Source organism: Camelus ferus, chromosome 20 (assembly GCF_009834535.1).
Source record: "Camelus ferus isolate YT-003-E chromosome 20, BCGSAC_Cfer_1.0, whole genome shotgun sequence".
Classification (NCBI taxonomy): Eukaryota; Metazoa; Chordata; class Mammalia; order Artiodactyla; family Camelidae; genus Camelus; species Camelus ferus.
In genome coordinates this window covers 15,318,895-15,339,975 of record NC_045715.1, presented here as the reverse complement: position 1 = coordinate 15,339,975, position 21,081 = coordinate 15,318,895, and the positions used below count along the sequence as shown (strand labels likewise).

The window sequence follows — 21,081 nt, the reverse complement described above, 5'->3', positions numbered from 1 at the left end:
TTATGCTTACCACATTTTCTTCCCCTGTCAAATGAGGTATTTGGTTAGATTTACTCTATGGTTCCTCCAATCTCAAATACTATGATTTAGACAAATTAGAGATTGTTCAGAAGCTGCCCTTCAGGATGACTAACGTTCCTGATGGATAAACAGACTGAAATTGAAATGGACATAATCAGGAGAAAATAGAAGAGAAGCTATTATAAATATCCAGGTCAAGATAACCTGGAGAGAGGAGCAAAGAAAATTTGATGGATGTTAAAGAGGCAGAATAATTGCAACATACCAACCGGTTGAGTGTGAGTCAAGGGAGACAAAAGAAAAGGAAACAAACAGAACTTTGAGAGGTTAAGTGTGGGTGAAAAGAGAGGAGTTTAAGAGAAAAGCTGAAGAGTTAAAGATTTTCTTGTAATAATTCAGCATATCTTGGTTCAAAACATATTGCTTGAAATGCCTAGCGAGTAGATGGCAGCTCAGAAGTCAGGGAAAGAAAAACAGAGTTTGGATCAGCTTCATGGATATGACAGGTTAAGTCATGACACTGAATATGACAGCCAGTGGGGAGAATGCAGGGTTGAATGTCAAGAAGTGTTGACAGCAAAGGAGTTATTATCGGAGTTATTTAGATTCAGGAATTAAATAATCACTGGTGACTATTAAGGGAAAGCAAAACAAAAATTGAACTACCAATAGATTTTTATTGCCCTGTGTTCTAACTTTTAGAAAATTGTTACATATTCATCACGGCCAAACGTAACATCATTTACTATAGATGTTTTACAGGTGTTTGAAATATATCCACACATATCATCTCCTACTCCTGTGTCTCGGTTAATTTCCGCTCGTATTTGCTTAGTACATGCTTTATGTTTGGGGTCCTATTAATATATACAAAAAGATTGTTGACAGCCTTGTCTCCATTGCTGATTGTACACAATATTACAGAGCATGACCCTCTGCTTTCACACTTATTGCCTTACATGGAAACTTGCCTATTAGTAGTTTTATTAATCCAACAACTTTAAATAATTTGCTTGATGTGGTTTTTGTGTTCTTACACTTGAACTTTTCTTAGCCACTTCATTTTAGATCCCAACATTAGGTTTCTCAGCATTGGAGTTACTGACGTTTTGGACGGCATGACATTTTGTTTGGGGGACTATGCTGTGTATGGTAAGGTATTCGGCAGCATCTGTGGTCTCTATCCAGTAGATGCCAGGAGCACCCCCACCTTCAGTTATGACAATCAAAGGTGTCTTCAGACATTGGCAAATGTCCCCTGGGGGGTCAGAATCAACCCCTAACTCCTCATCCTTTGAAAACAACTGCTTTGGATGTATCACTTCTTTTGTTGGGATATATCATCTAATTGGGATTTGCCACTTTTAGGGAAACTCAGTCACTTTTTTCTTTTAATGAATAAACTTATACGGTGCTTGATGTTTTGATTCTATTCTGACCTCTAATTTTATATTTTTATTGCTTCTGTTTCCTTTCTTTTCTATCTTTTGTTAAATAGAAAATACATTTTCTCTGGGTGTGTATGTGTGTGTGTCATATTCCTCTTTCTGAGAAGTTAAAAGGTTTATAATTGGTTCTCCATCTTCCAGTGGTTGTGAAGGTAACTTTGCATCATGTGTTGACATCTTTTATTTTTTAAAAAAATCAGCTGAACTACTGCTTACCAGCTCTCAAACATGAAAAAAAATAATACGCTCATACCTCCTTCCACCTTTGACAGAGGTGTAATTTTGCTAGCTTTTTAAAAAGCTTATTTGGTTGCTCATTTTATTAGAGTTAGGGAGAGTCAAGATTCTGTGGTGTCCTTATCTCATAAATCCTCATCATCACCTTGTACCTTTACTTTCCCCTACAGTTTGAAAACATATATTTTATATATATCCTAGTATATATCTACCCATCATCTACATACATAGATATATAGAGTATAAAGTATATACATACACACACTTTGTATTTACATACTATATATATTTATACACACATACATATATTTCCTTTCGTCAACAGAGCATTCCATCAAATAATTATTTATATTTCAACCCAAATGATAGAGTTTTGCCCACAGTTGTCACTTTAGTTAATCCCTGAATATCAGCACATATATTACACTAGTGAAGCCATGATGCACTTAATGAATAAGTAAGGAAAAAGATAGATGGACATGTCACAGCTAAGATATTTTAGACATGTTCTAATAGAAAAATGTATTGGAGGATGATGGGAGTGCAGACTGGAACCAGAGGATATTACTTCCTGTGAAGAACCTGCTCTATTTCTCAATCTGAATTTGCTCATTATATTGAGAAAGATGAAGAGTGGAGAAAGGCTGGGGTGACAGTGCGTCAGCACACATACGGCTCTATGAGTTATCGCAACATCCAAATACTTGTCTCAGGATACACACAGATTTGTTTCCCTGACTCCTCCTGAAGGCTCCAGCCCCTCCTCTGGGACCCCCACTGTCTCACGACAATGGAACAATTAAAGAACTGATGCCTGTCGGTTCAGGGAACCTCAAGGACGCTGGTCTATTGCTAAAGCTTTCTGTTCTGTTTGGTGGTGCCTGTGCTAATTATAAAATATAAAAGTATCCCTTGAAGAAGACATGGCTCAGAGTCCCATTTCCTATTAGACAATCAATCTCTCCCTCTCACTGGACGTGAGCACGCTTCAGATCTACTTCCCATTAGGCAAAGAATAAACCCCCTTCCCCTCCAGACACACACACACACACACACACACACACACACACAAAATACCGAAACATCAAGAATCTTTTACAAGGTAAGTTATTATCTGCAACACTCAGCATCAGTAAATAGTGAAATATTTGATGCTTTTGCTTGAAAAATAAATGTAATCTCAAAGACACATCATCTTTGGATCTGGCATTGTCTTATAGCAGGCATTAAAATTTGTCCAAAGGTACAGATGGTTCAAAACAAGCATGTGACAGAAACTCATGGGATAAGCTAACACAGAGAACTCACAGAACTAGATCAGAGGATATGAATATCTTATTAGTGAAAAAAAGAAAAAGAAAAAAGAAATTACAGGAGAAATTTCCCAATGCTTCCACTATTGCTTTCTTATTTAAGGAGCAAATGCCTTCAAGACACTGCTGACAGATTAAGAACTTGGGTTCTGGAGTCACTTAGGGAAGTTGATGATTTGCAAAGTCCTAGCAAGAGATAAGCACTGAATTTAGGAGGGGGAAATGTATACCATAATATGCATAAGTTAATGTAAATGGTAGGATGTAATCAAATCATTACTTTTGTTTATCCTGAAAACAGTGTAATTCCAGAAAGCCGCATTGTGATCATCTTTTCTGCAACGTGCCTTTTGCCTTTTGCATTTTCTGATACTTTATGTTAAAAACAACACATATTGGGGAGGGGGAGGGACAGACTGGGATTTTAAAATCTGTAGATACTGACAGGCATATGCAGAATAGATAAACAAGATTACACTGTATAGCACAGGGAAGTGTGTACAAGATCTTGTGGTAGCTCTCAGCGAAAAAAATGTGACAATGAATATACGTATGTTCATGTGTAACTGAAACATTGTGCTCTACACTACAATTAGACACAAGATTGTAAAATGACTATAACTCAATAAAAAAATTAAAAAAAAAACACATATCCTATCTGATCTATTAACCCGAGTTTTACAATTTTAAATCCATAAGCATTATGCCTTTAGTCATTTTTAAATTTCACGCAGTAGACATTTTTCAAGTCGTGTCAAGTATTTTAAGTATTTTTGCATCACTAATGACGGAAGAAAAAAATATTATTTCAAACTTAAAAACAGATAAACAAAAGAAAATATAAAGAACAAACCAGCTTCACTCCTAGTTAGGAATGAAATCCAAACTTCTGCTACTTAGTGTTAAAAATTAGAGTCCTTTAGAAAGTATGGCAAGCCTGTTTATTAGTTTCAGGTACTAAAAATATCATGGAGCCTCTCACATCATTTGAGCTATTTACTCAGCTAATCGACAGAAAACAATCACGTTTAATCCTAAACCCTCAAACAAAAAACGGCAACAAGTGAATTTTTGTAAATGGAAATGGACAAGTCCATTCTTAGTGAATTTCTTGATTGCTCTAAACTGAGGGCAGGTTTTGATAAAGAGAAAGATCTGCAAAAGAGCACAGTATGAAAACTAAGGTGAAAAGGGGGTAACGTGTGGGGAGAAAATACAGGACAACTACGACTTTTACATAAACCATGTCTTTTGCATTATTTAGATATTGCAATATCCCTTAAACAGGAAATATGGGGCTGTGAAGCAGCAAGGTACCACACAAGAAATTTTTACAGAGAAGCATGTACCTCTTTGGAGCCAAATAAATCAATTCGCCTCCACTGAAAAAACACAACTCAGGTTTTCTTAGATGACTCTTTTCCTGGCTAGCTACAAAAGCTGCAACACCTTTAAATTTTAAGATTAAGTCATTGTTCTTGTGGCAGGTTTCCTTACCCTGAAGTTTCTAGGAGAGGAGGGAAAAGTAGGGTGGCATTAATTTCTCTAACACATGGCACTGCTCTCTTAATCATTCATACTTTGTGGGGGGGGGGGGGAATGAATACCTAGCATAAACCTATGGACTCCTCCCCCAGCTTTAGGTCGACAGAGCCTGTACCATAGCGCTTGATTCATATGATTCAAAATCTAATACTGTTTCAGCTAAGGCAATTAAGAAGGTAGTTTTTGAGTGACGTTAGTCTTTGTTGAGATTTTTACGTCCCCATAAGAGCACTGAGTCAGATAATTGCCAAAGCACAAATGCAGCAGTAGCAACTATAGAGAAAGTAAATGCCATAGAAAGACATTTTTTTAAAAAAAATTACCTCACCTGTCAGTTTACCATAAGAGACATATGGCAACACTGAAACTAAAGGTCACAGTCTGCTTTAGATGCAGAGACTTAACAATTAGAAAAAGTCGTCAGCAGCTTAGTTTGTATTCATTACAGTCATTCCATTCAGGAAATCTCTAAAAGGCAAGTGGAACTTTTGAGCCCATGAAAGATGAATTTTTGCAACCTTGGCTCTAGAGTGGCTCGAGGCCGGAGAAATAAAGCAATCGTAAGTTGCTAACAGTTTGTCCACCCCTATCTGTGAGGGAAGTGGAAATGACTGCCGGGAGCTTTGTTTTACTGCATTATGTGCCAGGATGTATGTGTGTTTGCCCTTGAAAAATCACCAAGTCACTTCCCAGATTAGCTCTCCTAACCTCAAGGGTGACGTTTTTGTTCATCTTAGATGAGGTGGCAATGTGTGTTAAAGGATGCATTTACCAGCCTTCTTCACACTCCTCCTCATTTCTCTCGAAACAATAATCCTTTCAGCATCTAACCTGACTAATTACTTCTGTATCCTTGACATTCAATCTCTCCAATCCTCCATTTTTCAATCTGTAAACGGGGGATGAAAATACAACTTTACATACATGTTAAAATCGAAAGAGATAAACAAATGAAAATGTACGTTTTACCATACAGATATGTCATTTTTAAAAGGCCAAAACTGAGTGTGTAAGATCAAGAAAAAATAAGGGAAATGTATTGAGTGTGTAACAGGAACTGAAAAACTTACTCATCCTTACTCTATATTTCGGGGTATTCCCTGTGTAAGTTTTGAAATCTTGACTTCACCCAGCAATAGTGGGTGAAAAAAAGAACACCCTTTGATAATACATGAGACATCCTTAGTGAGAAATAATGCTATATTTAAGAAACTGCAGAGGCATAAAAGTAAATTTTAAAGTATATGACTTCGGTGATTTTACAGGTCCTCCAACCCAAACTAGTCTCCAGATCTCACCTTCACTATCTCTCTCATTTCCTTTCGGTCTAATTAATCAAAATCCTTCCAAGATGTTCATTTCTGGCCAGTATGTCTTCCTGAATATGAATAAGAAATAAAATACCATTTGATGTTTGAAATTACGGGGGTAATCTCAATGACGAAAATAGATGACGGGCAAAAGGAAGGGAATGCCTGATTAAATCTATTCATGAAGATGTCAAAGGCTTATAAAGCCAATTATCTGGGAAAGAGAAAGCTGCAGGACTACCAGATCTCTGGTGGAGTGTGTTTCTCGAAATCATCACCACCATGGACAACAAAGGGTCATCACAGAAAGGTAGGTGCAGCAACTCACTGAGTTGTTGGCTTTATCAACACTCCTGCGGGGGTATTACTTTGAAATTTTAGCTAATGTTCTCTTCGCAGGAGGTTTCATGATTACACAGTTTACAAAATCGATCTAATCATAATCAGAAAGCAACTGTATAGAGGGCACAGGAGAAGAGGACCTTCCAGAGACATTTGGTTAAGTCTAGAGATGTTTTTGGTTGTCTTAATTCAGGGAAGGATGCTGTTGGTCTCTAGTGGCATAGAGGTCAGAGATGCTGCTAAATATACTACAATGCATAGGACAGCCCCCAGAACAAGGAATGATCCAGCTCAAAATGCCAATAATGCCAAAGTTGAGAAACTCGGGACTGAAATAAGACCAGAAGTGTCTCCGAGTCTAATTGATCAAAACTCTAGAAGGCAGAAACTAACATTTTCTAGTTCCCAGGCCTCTTATGTGGTTTGGCCAAGATGAATCAGCCTGATAAAACTTTTAACTCTGCAGCCATAATATAGACAATGACAGCAAAGTTGTCTCCTACAGTACTTTGTCGATTGGGTTTAAGCCAAATAACATTTTAAAAGGAAAAACAGGCTAGTAATAACTAATTGCCTTCACTTTCTTGGTTGACATTTGCAAGAAAAAGAAATTAGTAACAACCATAAAATTTATTTTATGAAACAACAAAAACATTTATTTTATCTCATTTTGGACTGTGAAAATCCTTCAGATAATGAAGGTACAGATAAATGTAGTCAGAGTTAAAGAATATCTATCCAGTTATGAATTTCCTAGAACTAATGTTCCAATTTCTCTATCTGCAAAGCACTCTTTATTTATACTTGGAGATAAGACACCTAATCAGCTGTTACATGACTACAGCGTACCTAAAATAAACTCTTTGGAAACAACATGTTTTTGAAAAATTAAGTCTGTTACATGAATCATCTCACAGCATTAATATTTTTTACTTTGCAGCTAAAAGTTGATTAGTTACACTCTATACTACATCATTTTTTTAAGATATTTTTAGATATTTAGGGTTAGGTATTTTTTTTAACCACGAATCTTAGCACTTCCCCAGTTTTATCTTGGACACTTCCAATTACATGTACTGAAGATTCCACGGGAAATGAGCTTTCTGATAAACACATTTTCATATTAAATATTCCTCTGGAGCAGTCTCAAGTTAAAAACTGATTTTAATACATTGTTTCTTTCCTTTTGAAAGTATAAATAATTATTTTTGTGGTTCCTATCTGTCCATCTGCTAAGATACCAAATTGGTGGCTAGTTCATCTCTGATAACTGTCAAAGATTTTAAAAATGAACAAGAAGATAAAATCAGCTTTCTAGGGTCACTGTTAATCATGTAATCAAAGGCAAAACATTGTTCTTTACAAGTAATGGCAATGATCTCTGCAAACTATGAGTCTTCACAGATAGTGACATGGTCCCTATTACACATATGCAGACAGAGCCCAGACACATGTGTGATGTGACATGAGGAAGTGAAAAGATAACAGTACTGGTGTCGAGCCACTTTCACCTGCTAATAATGGGACTTAGGGGAAATCACATACCCTAACCCTTATTTCATTAATATAATTTGATCATAATAATGAAGGTCAAGGCTATCTCACAGGGTTATTGTCAAACACAATTTTTTAAAAATTTTAAAGCTTTGGGCAAAGTATCAGGGAAATGCACAGGGTTATTAAGGTGAGTTAGCATATCTAGGCTACAGCATCCTTTGTATCTTAGACTTCTCTTTGTACTCAATATTAGCAATCAATCTGTCATGTGTTTATTCTTATCAGGCATGAAGGTAAACCAGAAAGATCAACTGTTCTCTTCTGGCTGTTTCAGCGTCTAAAATGCAAATGGTAGTCAACACAGAGTTTAAAAATGACAGCTCCTAGAGAGCCGGGCTGCTGAAAATCTGCAGAAACTCCCAACACATTAAACTATCTGAAGAGAATGACCTAAACACTTTGGCTGAGAATTAATTTAAGCTCCAAATGTTTGCAAAGCCCAGAAGCACTTCTGGGAGCAATACAAAAATGCAGGGAGCAACCTACTTCTCAAACTGTATATCTGTGCAAATATAATTATGTATCTAAATTTACACAGTGGAAGGTGTTGATTCTTCCACGCCCCAGCTATTACAGCACCAAATCATGCTGAGGGCAATGGGAAGAGATAAGGCTTCCCTGGACAGGAAGGCTTTTGATAACCTCAGCTGAACAGATCATCTCAGAGTGGCTCTGTTTTTATTTAAGCAGGGTCGCTCTTGTTCCTGCTGCTGCTGGTGTCAAATCTGCTCTTGTGCAACAGCGTGGCCTCCCTGCCCATCTGTCCCAGCGGGGCTGTCAACTGCCAGGTGTCCCTTCGAGACCTGTTTGACCGCGCAGTCATCCTGTCCCACTACATCCATAACCTCTCCTCGGAAATGTTCAATGAGTTTGTAAGTACCACACTTCTGGCTTCTTTCCAGAAGGAACCTTCATGTGAGTGGCTGGGCTACACCACACTCTAAACAAGAAAGCTACATCAGCCAAATTTCAAATAATACACCTTATGGGTAGGAGAATGCATCAGCTCATAAGATACAGAAGAAAGGGTCAGTTTTGTGAAATCTCAAAGATTCTTCAAGAGTGTACTAATTTTTTTTAATTTCCTTTAATTGAGTTTTTAATTGGAAACAATTACTCTTTTTCATGAAGGTACTTTGAAAGTTGTATGTTAACTCTTTTTAGGTCAAAGAGCCGGCAGTAGAGCAGACAGCTCATAAAATATGTGGCTCAGTGTTTGTATTAAATGTATATTCATGTAGTTCTTTTTACTCACTAGTTTTTCTTTCATTCTCCATTTTTTGACTGGCCTTTTTTTTTCCAAATCCTCCAAGTAATCTCTTTAAATTTTCACATATTTTGCTGAAGTTCAGTTTTTCTCTATTAATGTGTCAGCTAGATTTGTCTATTCTTACTCTCAGTCTATTGCTTAGTATTTCTTAGATTTTTATGCCATGTTTTTCTGACTTACCGTTTGGGTCACAAAACTGTATTCTACATCTAAGATGAACATTAAGCTAGAGGTGTGTGGACTCAGTCAAAGAAAGGTTATAATCTTATAATTTCTGTTAAGGGAGCATATTTTTCTGGCACACAGTAAGCAAGAGATTAAATGGCTAAATATAGGTACATATGCACTATACTTAGTTCAAATACTGAAAAAAATGATACTGAATAAAATATTTAACATTTCATATTTTGTGTACTTTTAGTGTTTGCTAGCCAAATAATAACTTGCGGGTGGGGGAAATTAAAAAAGGGAATAGCAAAGAAGGGATAGAAAAGTCAGATGAAAAAAATTTTTTTATACAGATGATGGAAAGAAAAAGTAGGAAAAAGAATGACTTTTTGTGCGGCTCTCATTTTAAAAATTACACACCTATCAAATGTGTTCATATTCTGGTAGTGGGTTCATTTTATTCAATACCCAAATGACTAACTAACTGCACTTGTTGACCACTTTCAGGACAAACGGTATGCCCAGGGCAGAGGGTTCATGACTAAAGCCATCAACAGTTGCCACACCTCTTCTCTCTCCACCCCTGAAGACAAAGAGCAAGCCCAACAGATCCACGTGAGTCTGAGTTTTTCACCCAAATGAAATAGTACACAGGTGTTACCAGGCTGCAGATTATTAGAGGCAGTGCTATCAGGTAACCATAACTGCACTGTATCAGGTAATGCTAACTGCACATGCAGATAAATGTGGAGGAAGAATGAGCAAAGAGAAATTGCACTATGTAGTTGACGAAGTATGAGCAAAATCAAGTGCTGACTAAAGATGTGTAGCAGCCAAAGAAGTAACAGATCTACAAATTGTCCATGCATTATTTTAATCCATGCAGTAGACTGAGGATTGCATATATTATACTGTGTGAAAGCATGAACCACACTGGACTTCCATGTATAAAACATTAGATTTTCAAAATTCATGGATATGTGAGAAATACAAACCCAGGTTCACTTATTCCTTGTTACCAGTGACTCCTCCACGAGCAGCATTTAACACAACAGACCCCTGCACCATTCGAGCCATCTCCTCTAATTTTCAAGGTTCTCCTGATTCTATTTCTATTTCTCTGACACCTACTTCTTTCTTCATTCTTCACTGACTCCTCTGTCACCTCTTATTCTTAACTATAAGTCTCCCCCCAAATCAGGTCCTATAAAATATTGTTTCGCTTCTCACAGCTACAGCCATGGCCTCTCCTATGATGACAACAAAGTCTGCACACCAAGCTCTGATCATTCATCCTAGCTCATTTTATTTTTTATTATCATCATCTCTCCCTTCTGATTCTCTGCCCCAACCACAGCCTTAACATGACTTAAATATTTTCACATATATCTCTCCCTTAAATACAATCTGTTCTCTAAGACTTTGCTAATGACACCAGCACTCTGTCTGTTAAGCTCATAAATAATTATGATGATGATGACAATAAAACGAAGGAAGAAGGTGAAGATGGAGAAAACTTTTTTAATAAATTTAACATTTATTGAGAGCTACTACACTGCCATACAACGTATGTGATGTGCATTACTATATTTAATCCTCACAAAAAATCCTATCACTTAGGTACTGGTATTACCCATACTGAAGTAAGGAAACCAAGGCTCAGAGAAGTTATAGAATTTGCACCAGTCACATGGGTAGCAAGAAGTCAGTATAGGCTTTATCCAGTTCAGAACTCTCTTAATCGTTATGCTACCATGCCCCTAGCAAACCGCCACTCACTATGCAATCTGCATTCCCTTCCAGCTCCTTATTTTCATATCCTAGTCATGTTTCCACTACAATGTCTATGCAATTTCTTTCCATTCTTCATTTCCTTTACCACTAGACTAGTTCATGGACACCAGGAAAGCAAGCATGTTAAATCACAGATGATCAGCCCCTTGGCGTTTCATGCCTGATCCTGGTAGTAAGGGGCAAAACCCTCCACTGTGAATTCCATGAATGCTGCTACTGTGCAATTGTTTTCATCTACCTATGTCAACAACATAGACTGCTCTGGTAGCAGCATGGGGACTGGTATCGGCATAGATTGAGGGAAGCCCATTTACAAATGCCATGTCTTCTTTGTTATCTCTCTGTCCTAATCTCATAAAATAAAGCTACCAATCAAAAATGAATACATTAATGAATGATTTGATTCACTGATATGAATCAATCTTTGAGTGACAATGATGTGGGCCCTTTGCCCCTGACACTGGTGGACTCTGTCTTTCCCGAGTCAGGGTCCATCGGCACATACAGTTCCAACAAAGTGCTCAGGTTCCCCTCCGTGGACAAGCAAAGCAGTCACATAGAAAAGAATCCACTGAGGGACTGGATGGTAGAATTAAAGATGGAAAGACAAAATTCTTCATGTTATAAATTAGAACTCATTAAAAGAATTAGTTATTTAAATAAGCCAGACTTTTCTTTTTTAATTTTAGCAAACTGTAAGCTCATAGCTTACATTTTATATTTTGACAGCCTTTACCACCTTCAAAAATTTTTGCAAACACACAGGAATAACAAAGATATTTTAGGTCAGCCTCTCTGAGCAAAAATCACACGTAACTGAATCCACTGCATCGGGCTTATTTATTGCGATTGTTTCCCATGGCTGCGCAGCACGAAGACCTTCTGAACCTGGTACTCAGAGTGCTGCGCTCCTGGAATGACCCCCTGTACCATCTAGTCACAGAAGTGCGGGGTATGCAAGAGGCCCCAGACGCTATCCTCTCAAGAGCCATAGAGATTGAAGAACAGAACAAACGACTTCTAGAAGGCATGGAGAAGATAGTCGGCCAGGTGAGCAGCCTCCTGACGCCGCCTTGCTTTCCTCACAGGTGATCTCTGTGATGAGGAATGAGTTCGGAAATATCTCACTTTGCAGAAACAAGATGCAGGCATTCTACATTCTTGGCTGCTATTAAATAAAGCAAGAGCCAAGTAATTCACAATGATAGATCCTTTTGTAAGTGAGTCTTAGGATTCTACCGAGATTTTTGACAGGTGCAGCCTTCCCTACACTGCACACAAATCCACCAAAAGCCTGCCTCTTCCTGGGGACAAGTGTTTGAAATACGTTCAAGGGCAAGAAAACCACAGAATAGAATTTGCAAGATAAATGTCTCCTTCAGAGCATCTCAAGACATCTGCTATTGAGACTCTTCCCTCATCTTCTTTCTCTGTCCGCCCCAAACCCAAGGATGAGAATGGAAGGGAGAAAAGAGAGAATCAAAATCAGATTGGACGGTGTTTCTTCCTCCCAAGCCTCTCCTCTCTGCTGGATATCTGTCAGGGAAGGAAGGAGACTGAAAGATGAGGCTATGGCATGAATGCTGTCCCACAAGCACTAGATTTCAGTGGGTCACAAAAGATGGGGATGCTTCTTTTCTCAGTTTTTTTTTTTTATAATTTACAGAGTTTTCCCCATCCTAAATTTTGGGGGTTTTGGGGGGATCCCAAAATCAAAACTTTTATCATTGCATTTAGTCTCCCCAAGTAATTTCTCATACTTAGACTGAGTTAATATTTGCAATATCTCCATTTAGATGGGATAATTTCAACAGGAGTGAGGTAGCATCTAAGCAGCTTCCTGAAGATCTCAGAAATAACGTATCATCTCAAGAAAAATATGATTATATGCATAATAGGAGCACTTTTATATTTCTCTTATTGTGCACAAGGTACATGTTATTGTGTGTCACTTTTGTAATTTTCAGGGGAGAAGAATATATCCAACACAAATACAAAGCACATTTTAACCTTGGGATGTACGAAATCAACACCTAGATTTTCAAGTTGTTTTTTTTTTTTTTCATTCCTGTGGGACTATTTTTTGAGGTCACTCATCTGTTCCATAATACTGCATTTTGTTATTTTTCACTGGTTACTTATTTATTCTTCATATCCTTGCCTTTTGCACAGTAAATTTTGTCTTAGGGCTCGAGCACAAAAAATTAAAAAATAAATATAAAGCAAGACAACATACACATATACACACACATACTTCAAATTCCAATAAGGAATCTCAGGTTTAAAATATATCTGTCCTCTGCAGGAGATAGTTAGTTTAGCAAATCAGGGTCTACAGTTATCCCACATTTGTACATAGAAGCCCCTCCAACTTGCAGACATCCAGAGCTCCCAAGCTGGTGACTTGGTCTCGTGGTTCTCCAGGGATTCCCAGCACACTAATCAAGGCTCATCAGTATGAAGACGTATGGTGTTCTTCCCTCATGCTGCTTAGGGTTCTTTTGTTATCACAGTCTTGTTCCCCACCCTACCACCGATCCCTCACCCCCTTTTTACAGGTATTTTTTCCAGTACCTCCCAGCCCAGAGACATCAAAAGAAAGCACATATTCTTCATGGAAATTAGGGGGTTATATGTCCTGGCTAGATTGTGAACATCTCCTGACTATTTCAGCAGAACTTCTTAGTCACAGTCATCATTAGATTATATGCCCCTTAAACCACCTAGTACAATCCTCATCATTTCTAAGGCCTTTAATACATATGCTATACAGAGAACGGTATCCATTCAAAGAGGGGACAGATAAAAGTAATGATGGTGACCTTTCAGAAGAAATACGGTTAAACATGTATATCAGAGACAAGATTCAGGGCATGCAGTAGTTCCTCGAGTGACAGAATTGTGTTCCTTTATCACACTCATATCTATATTCAAACAGCAACTTTCTGGTTCCCCATCTTTTTACTCCTGTCCAAGCAGACTGCATCTGTGATCACATACATTTAAGAAAACTTACATTTGAGTTCTGCTTCTAATTTTTAGATCACTGGTAGATTTCTGATACAGTGACTCAAAAAAAAAAAAATCCTCATCTAGAGAGTTTTGCATTCATGGTGTCTTCCCCAAATCTTAATGTGACAATCAGAAGGAACAAAGATAAGCAAATACTAATAAAAGTAATAATAAGTCATTATCTTTTGGGTGATATAGGTTCATCCTGGAGTCAAGGAAAATGAGATCTACTCTGTGTGGTCTGGACTTCCATCCCTGCAGATGGCTGATGAAGACACTCGCCTTTTTGCTTTTTATAACCTGCTCCACTGCCTACGCAGGGATTCACATAAGATCGACAATTATCTCAAGCTCCTCAAGTGCCGAATCATCTACGACAGCAACTGCTAAGCCCACATCCATTCCGTCCATTTCTGAGACAGTTCCTAATGACCCATCCCATAGCAACCTTCTCTTAGTTTTATAGCTTCCTAATGCATGCTTAGCTGTAATGGGTCTCATCTCAAAAAATAAAAATGGACTCTGTAGAGACGTCAAAATCTAAAAAGACAATTTATCAAAGTTTCTGCTCTTCATTTCATAGACAATCACAAGAAAATCCATCCCTACCATTGAGAAGTTCCTATTAAAATCTGTCACAAACAGCAGAGGCTAGCATTACAAATAAGACTATTAACAGCTTATTTTGGAATCACCGCAAATTATGATGGGTCAAGTCATTAGATTCAAAGAATTAGGTAATTCTTAATCATGCTAGTCACGCTCCCAAGAAGATTGAATTCTCAGGATTCTTTATGAAAGCCGGCCACATACTGTCAGCCAGCTTTCACAGCGTTAGGACAGAAAAATGTAAGTGCTAGGAAACTGCCATGTACGCCAGTAGCATGAGCTTTACTGAACTGTCTAAAAATTGTTAGGATACTGTCGTAGTCTTTCCGAGCTGCTCTACCAAAGTACCAGAGACTGACAAACAACAGACACTGATTTCCACAGCGTGGTCAGGGGAGGCCCTCTTCCAGTCTCACACTTCTCACTGAGGTGTCACATGGTGGAAGGGGGCTAGGGAGCTCTGTGCACCTCATATATAAAGGCACTGATCTCATTCATAAGGCTCCACCCTCATAACTTAATCACCTTGCAAAGGCCCCACCTATGGATACCATCACCTCTTGGGGGTTAGGATTTCAACATGAAATTTCAAGGGGGACCCAAAGACCACAGCAAACACAAACGTGAAATGGGTTTATCCTCCCTGTCTTCAGCCACGCTCTGCTGGATTCCCGTCAACTCAGTGCCATCTTGTACATATTTCATACGTTCTAGTCCCTCCGGGTTTCACAAGCCCAGTCCAGTCAAGTTTCAATTCCATCTCATATTCGACCTACTTACGTGTTCCTCTCCTCTATTGAGGCTCAAGGGACCTCCCAGGGAGAGCAGATGCAGTCAATTTCTGCAAGGCTTCTTCTCCCTCCCTAATCGAGATCCTCATTCCTCTGGCTGTGCTGGAATGGGACAGAGGATAAGGAGAGACGGAAACACCCTGACGTCACAGACTTATGTAGAGCTACTGCAGCCTTCTCACAGCCAACAGTGACCCATCTGGAATTCCCTGGGAGTGACAAGCGTCTTTGTTGTGGGGCACCTTGTGATCTTCCAGGACGTTCAACAGTCGGGAATAACTTACTGCATAGTTTTTTGTTTGTTTTCTTTTTACCAGGGGAAACATTCTGGCACCTCCCAGTCTCTGCTGCTGGGCCCTCACTCTGCAAATACCCTACTGGAGAGAATTACCTGGCTTAAGGTCAGCTGTCTACTAGCTCTCTCACAGGAAAGTCATACACCATAACCACTCCAAAAAACTGAATGGCAATAATACTGGCGTGCATCTGACCCCATCCTGGGATCGCAGGACAATTCTCTTGTCTTTCTGGTCACAGAGACACAGAAAGTTGGATTCATAAAAAGACATTCATCTGAGGAGTGAGGTGCCATTCTTTGCTTCTTTTGGACCAATGAGTAACTATCTTTGTCAATTATTAGATTGTTGGCCTTAGAAACATTCCTTACAAGGACCCTGAATTGCAAAAGCCTCCTCATCTACTTAGTCCCTGTTTATTGAGATGGAGAGAGGTGACTGGATTAGGGTAGCTCAGCTTGTTCAGCTGCCTCTGCACAATCTAGAATGAGGCCCAATCTCTGCTAGCTCTCCTGGGAAGGCAGTGGTATTGCCAGGCTGTCTCTGCAGCATCTTTAAGGCTTTGGCAGGAATTCCTAGGCAACAGGCAATGGGAAATAGCCCATCCAACATCCTGATGCAGACAAAATAAAAAGGTAGACAGGAAGGAGGATGAAGAGAAAGGAAAGAGGAGGGAGATGGAAGGAAGGAAAAAGAAGTACAAGCCTTGGCTTGTGAAGGATAAGATGCTATTAGAATACTGTATTTGGTGAAGACCCAAATACATTTGCTTTCATTTTTATCCCCTAAGAGCAAATATCATCTCTTATTCTCCTTTTACTTCCATTTCCTCTTGTCTCTTCCTTTTCTACAATTTTCCCTTGTATTAGGACTATTCTTTACTGTTACTAATTGACTTGCCATAGCTCTAGAAATGAACAAAACTGGACACCTCCTAGGATCAGAATTCAAGGCAAGAAAATTGTCTTTGTCACACAAAGAAAGCTTTCACACAAGTATAGGAACACTGTCCTGCAAAACCAACCTTCTCCTTCAGAGCCAGGGTTATTCGGTCTAAGAGGCTCCTGTCTCTAGCTGTGATGACCCAAACCTTTCAGAACACAACAGAATACTATCCCCAAAACCAATCTATCAACCCCTCCCTTTGCTCCTGCATGTATGCAAAATGTCAGCTCTCTCATATTTCTGCTTTCTTCTTTTAAAAGGCAGAAGACTATGGGGGGAAAAAAACCTGTATGCACTTTCTAACTCATTTATTGATGGAAATATCTAATTCTATTGTGTTACCCACTTAACTTTCCATCAATGTCGAGATATTTCCAACAGAGAGGATGGTATTTATCAGAGGTGAAATCTGGCAATAAGGGGGACAATGCAGTTGTAGGAAACATATATTCACCACTAGCCCCCACACACCTCCATGTATTCTTCTCCTAAAAAGTTTATTCCAAGCATAAACTTAAGACTTCAGATAAACAACCGAGGTGGTGATATTGAAAGGCCTCTCCCTGCTTGACTGTGACATATAAACTGAATACTGGAGATTTCAGACAATACTGAGCAGAGCCATAGGTGTTCTGTAGAGTCAGCAAGGGGTAGCTGAAGAGAGGATATTTGGAAAGAATATAACAATCACTCTCCTGCCAACCAGAGTGAGTCTATTGTTTCCCTCTTTACAGATTTCCATGTAAGATTACATGTGAAGAAATGGCCCTGCTATAGTAAGAACAGTAGCAGTGGTTACCAAACAGACACAGACAAACGAAAAACCCTTGAAGTTCACAGATCTCACAGATGAGCAAATCACATGTGATGGATACAACAAGAACTTATATCGAGGTTAAAACAAGAAACTCAACTTTCCAAAAGTTGGCTCTCAAACTGTGGAGAGAGGGTGGCATAAACATGTAAATTACTATATTATATGAAAGAGAAAAGTCAGCATAAGAGGTGATGCCAAACAAAGTGCTACAGTGAATTAAAGGACAGCTAGAAGATATCTGGATGGGAGAACAAGGAGGTTTTTTTGGAATGACACAATTGTGGTGGCTTTATGATGGAGCTGTGATGGGATACTGGTGGGCAAAAATAGGAAGACAGCCCATCTGCCAATTCACTGAGAATCATTTTATGATATATCTCCTATACCCTGGGCAAAAGGAACTGAGATAGTAAGACTTAACAGCATTTTAAGGTATCAGTGAATAATCAAGTTGGACCAAAACATAAGAAATGTTTATTTTTTTAAAGAGACATGTGATATCTCTCTTTAGTATGCTCCCATGATATGCTATACTCATTACTGTAGGGTAATAATGGGGAAAACCTTGTAAGGATGTTTTTCACATCGTGGAGGATCATTTATGCCAATTTGGAGAGTTTGTATTTATTCTACAAGGCAACAGGAAACTGGAAAATTATAGTAGGAGAGAGCAGTATGCCCAGAATTGGAAAATAAAAACATTAACCTGGTTTCAAGGGTTGTGGGAGTGTGGGACTAGTAGAGAAAAAACAGCAGTCCAGAGACAGGTAGGAATATTATTATGACACTAAAAGAAAATCAAAGAGGGCTCTGTCAAATGAAAAGAATCAAAGGATGCGAGAGATGTGGGAAAAGAAATGGGCTTTAAATAGACATAGGGAAGCAGGCAGACGAAAGAGTCAGAAAGGCATCCAAAAACATGGAACTAGATGAGTAAGTAAAGGGGAAATTCAGACAGAAGAGAGGAGATAAATTAAGGTTTTGTCCAAGTGCATCTAAATTTTGCTTTCTCGTAGTTCACTGACTTTGCACCAGAAACCATCAAAAATGTTAGTTACGTTAGCAAATCACAGAAATAACACTCAAGAGCCCCTCCTAGATTCTATCAAATACCAGAACCAAAGCATCACTACCCAGTAATAACAAGCAGTAAGTCAGCAGTCTCTTTCACCACTTAAATAAGACACACATTGTAAAGCACAGTGGATGAATGGAAATAAAATGCAAACAATCCATTTCTTTACAGAGCCAGCCAGACCCCAAACCCAAACAGACCGTAAGTAATGTTCTCTTTCAACATCTGTCCACTTTCTCCAAGACTTTCTCATTCCTTTTTCCTGAATCCATCCCTGTTTACTATCCCTTCATTGTCTTACTCTAAGCAGATGGTCAGCTAATCACGAATCAAACAAATAATTAAAAAGCGTCCATTCCTAAGATAATATTCATATTGAAGGACCCTTGAAACTGAAAAGCTTTCTAATCCCCTGAAAATAAAATTCTAACATTGGAATGACTCCTTCCCAGGCTCGTCCCAAAATGCCCGGTGGGTAGCCAGCTGAGAATCCGCTACTCAGTAATCTTCTGCAGTAATTATAACCTACTCGGGTAGGAAAGATAGGGAAGACAAATGAGGCACTGAAAGATATTTAGAAAGTAACGCATGGACAAGTGGAAAAGATAACATATGTTTTAAAAACAGCTACGCTTACACACCATACCAGTGAGATGGGAGCCAGGTGGGCCTAATCCGGGGGGGGGGGGGGGGATTTTTCAAGAAAGCTCTATATGAATTGGCACTGAGACTTATTCAGCTCCGTTTATACATGATTCTTCGATTCTAAGACTCAGAGCCACTTGTCCCACTTAATTGCATTAAGTCAATAGAAGAATATACTTAACAGTGTATTTGAAAGTTGCTAAAAGGTCTTAAAAGTTCTTATCACAAGAAAAAATATAACCATATAGTGACGAATGTTAACTAGACTAATTGTGGTGATCATTCTGCAATATATGCAAATATCAAATCATTATATTGTGTACCTGAAACTAATATAATGTTATGTGTCAGTGTTAGTAATAAGTAATGATTATATAATCATTATGCTGTATACCTAAAATACATATATATATATATATATATATATACACATACACTAATATATATGTAAAGTTTTTTTAAAGGAATATACGTATATTTTGGATTAAAAAAGCAAATCAACTAATAGTTTTTTTTTTCCAAAGATACATTCTAGCTAGCATATTGGGTCTAAAACCTTATCTCCTGAAGTAGTTTATGTTTATGCTAGTAAAGAAAACAGAAAAGTGTCTAACCTTGTAACATGAACTGCAGAACAGTTTAGCTGCAGTAGCTACTAAAAACCACTCAATCCTAAAACTGATATGCCAGCCCAGTATCCTGCTATTGGTCATTTAACAAATATTTCATTAATTTCCACTTGACTCAAGCACTATTGTAGGTGCTCAGTTTACAAAAATGAGCAAAGCAGGTAGACACTTATCCATGTGGAACTTATATTCTAGCTGGGGGAAGACAGATAACCCACCGTAAACATGAATACAAGTATATTATGTAGTATTTTAACACACTATCTGTGTTATGGAAAAATAAACAGTAAAGCAAAGTGAGGAGTTCAGGGAGTACTGGTGAAGGCAGGAAAGTGATTCTGAACGACAGGTTAGAGCCCACTGAGAGCAGCAACAGCTGACTTCCTCTGTTAAATCATGCAAACCCGTGCTTTCCCGCACGCCCAGACCCAAGCTCTGCCCTGTCCAAGCAGATGTCTTTCTCTTCCGCACAACTTAAAAAAATGTTTCCATCTCTGAGGCTCTACGCAAACTCATGCAAACATGAATGTTCTAAACATTGTCTCTCTTCAGTTGAACTGAAAGATTATATAAATTATCTTAGAGTCAACTCCCCCAAAGTAACTTTTTATGCAGAAAATTGATACTTTCCCATTTCCCAAAGGACTAATCTCCAAATTACTTTCATTTTACACTAGACTATCAGTGCTCAAAATTAGATGATGTAAAAATACTATATACATTTATTGTTATTCTAAGTTATTGTGACATTTAAAAATATACGCAAAATGCAACTTAAATGACAGATAAAAATAAACAGAAATGCTAATATTTCCTTCCCAAAAGGATGAGGACAGTCACTTTTAAGATCACTGGACTAATGGATTCTGTACACACACACACAATTATACTACAGTTGTTTAACTCACATAATAAAATAATTTCTTTTACATATAATTTAAATCAGAGCTCTCAGAATGCCACAAGGGGTTGGGAATAAAATTATATGTGAATATCTCTCTTCATATGCATACATAAAATTTTGTAAGCTCAATTAAGTAATTACCATTAGTCCTTTTATTATTCCATCAATTCATCGACCGCTAAATAATCCAAATTTTACAATAGATTTCTTTTCTTCAAGGACTTAAATCTAAGTCATGCCAAAACCTGAACAATGGCCTGTAAAAACAGTTCTTAATGTAATGTGGGTATCATTATATATATCCATTTGTAAAGAGAATTAACGAAGAAATACAAAGGATGTAAAGTTGGATG

At 38.2% G+C, this 21,081-nt stretch overlaps 1 protein-coding gene across 2 annotated transcripts; it reads left to right on the top strand.

The window, feature by feature from the left end:
- Positions 1-6,098: 6,098 nt before the first annotated feature.
- On the top strand, positions 6,099-14,567 carry PRL (prolactin). 2 transcript variants are annotated; one of them, XM_006182220.3, is made up of 5 exons: positions 6,099-6,184; positions 8,464-8,645; positions 9,719-9,826; positions 11,876-12,055; positions 14,216-14,567. In XM_006182220.3, the coding sequence occupies exons 1-5, from the start codon at positions 6,157-6,159 to the stop codon at positions 14,405-14,407; spliced, it is 690 nt and encodes a 229-aa protein (XP_006182282.1). In that variant the 5' UTR covers positions 6,099-6,156; the 3' UTR covers positions 14,408-14,567. The 2 variants fall into 2 exon arrangements, with proteins under 2 accessions (XP_006182282.1, XP_014412700.1); XM_014557214.2 differs by having other exon boundaries at positions 8,461-8,645; positions 14,216-14,506.
- The last annotated feature ends 6,514 nt before the right edge of the window (positions 14,568-21,081 follow it).

What these genes read in the sequence shown, in the direction of transcription:
- PRL (XM_014557214.2), top strand. Translation starts at nt 6,157, where the DNA reads ATGGACAACAAAGGGTCATCACAGAAAG. An exon ending in CAAAGGGTCATCACAGAAAG is followed by an intron (nt 6,185 to 8,460) that starts GTAGGTGCAGCA and finishes TTTTTATTTAAG; the next exon opens with CAGGGTCGCTCTTGTTCCTG. An exon ending in TGGAGAAGATAGTCGGCCAG is followed by an intron (nt 12,056 to 14,215) that starts GTGAGCAGCCTC and finishes TGGGTGATATAG; the next exon opens with GTTCATCCTGGAGTCAAGGA.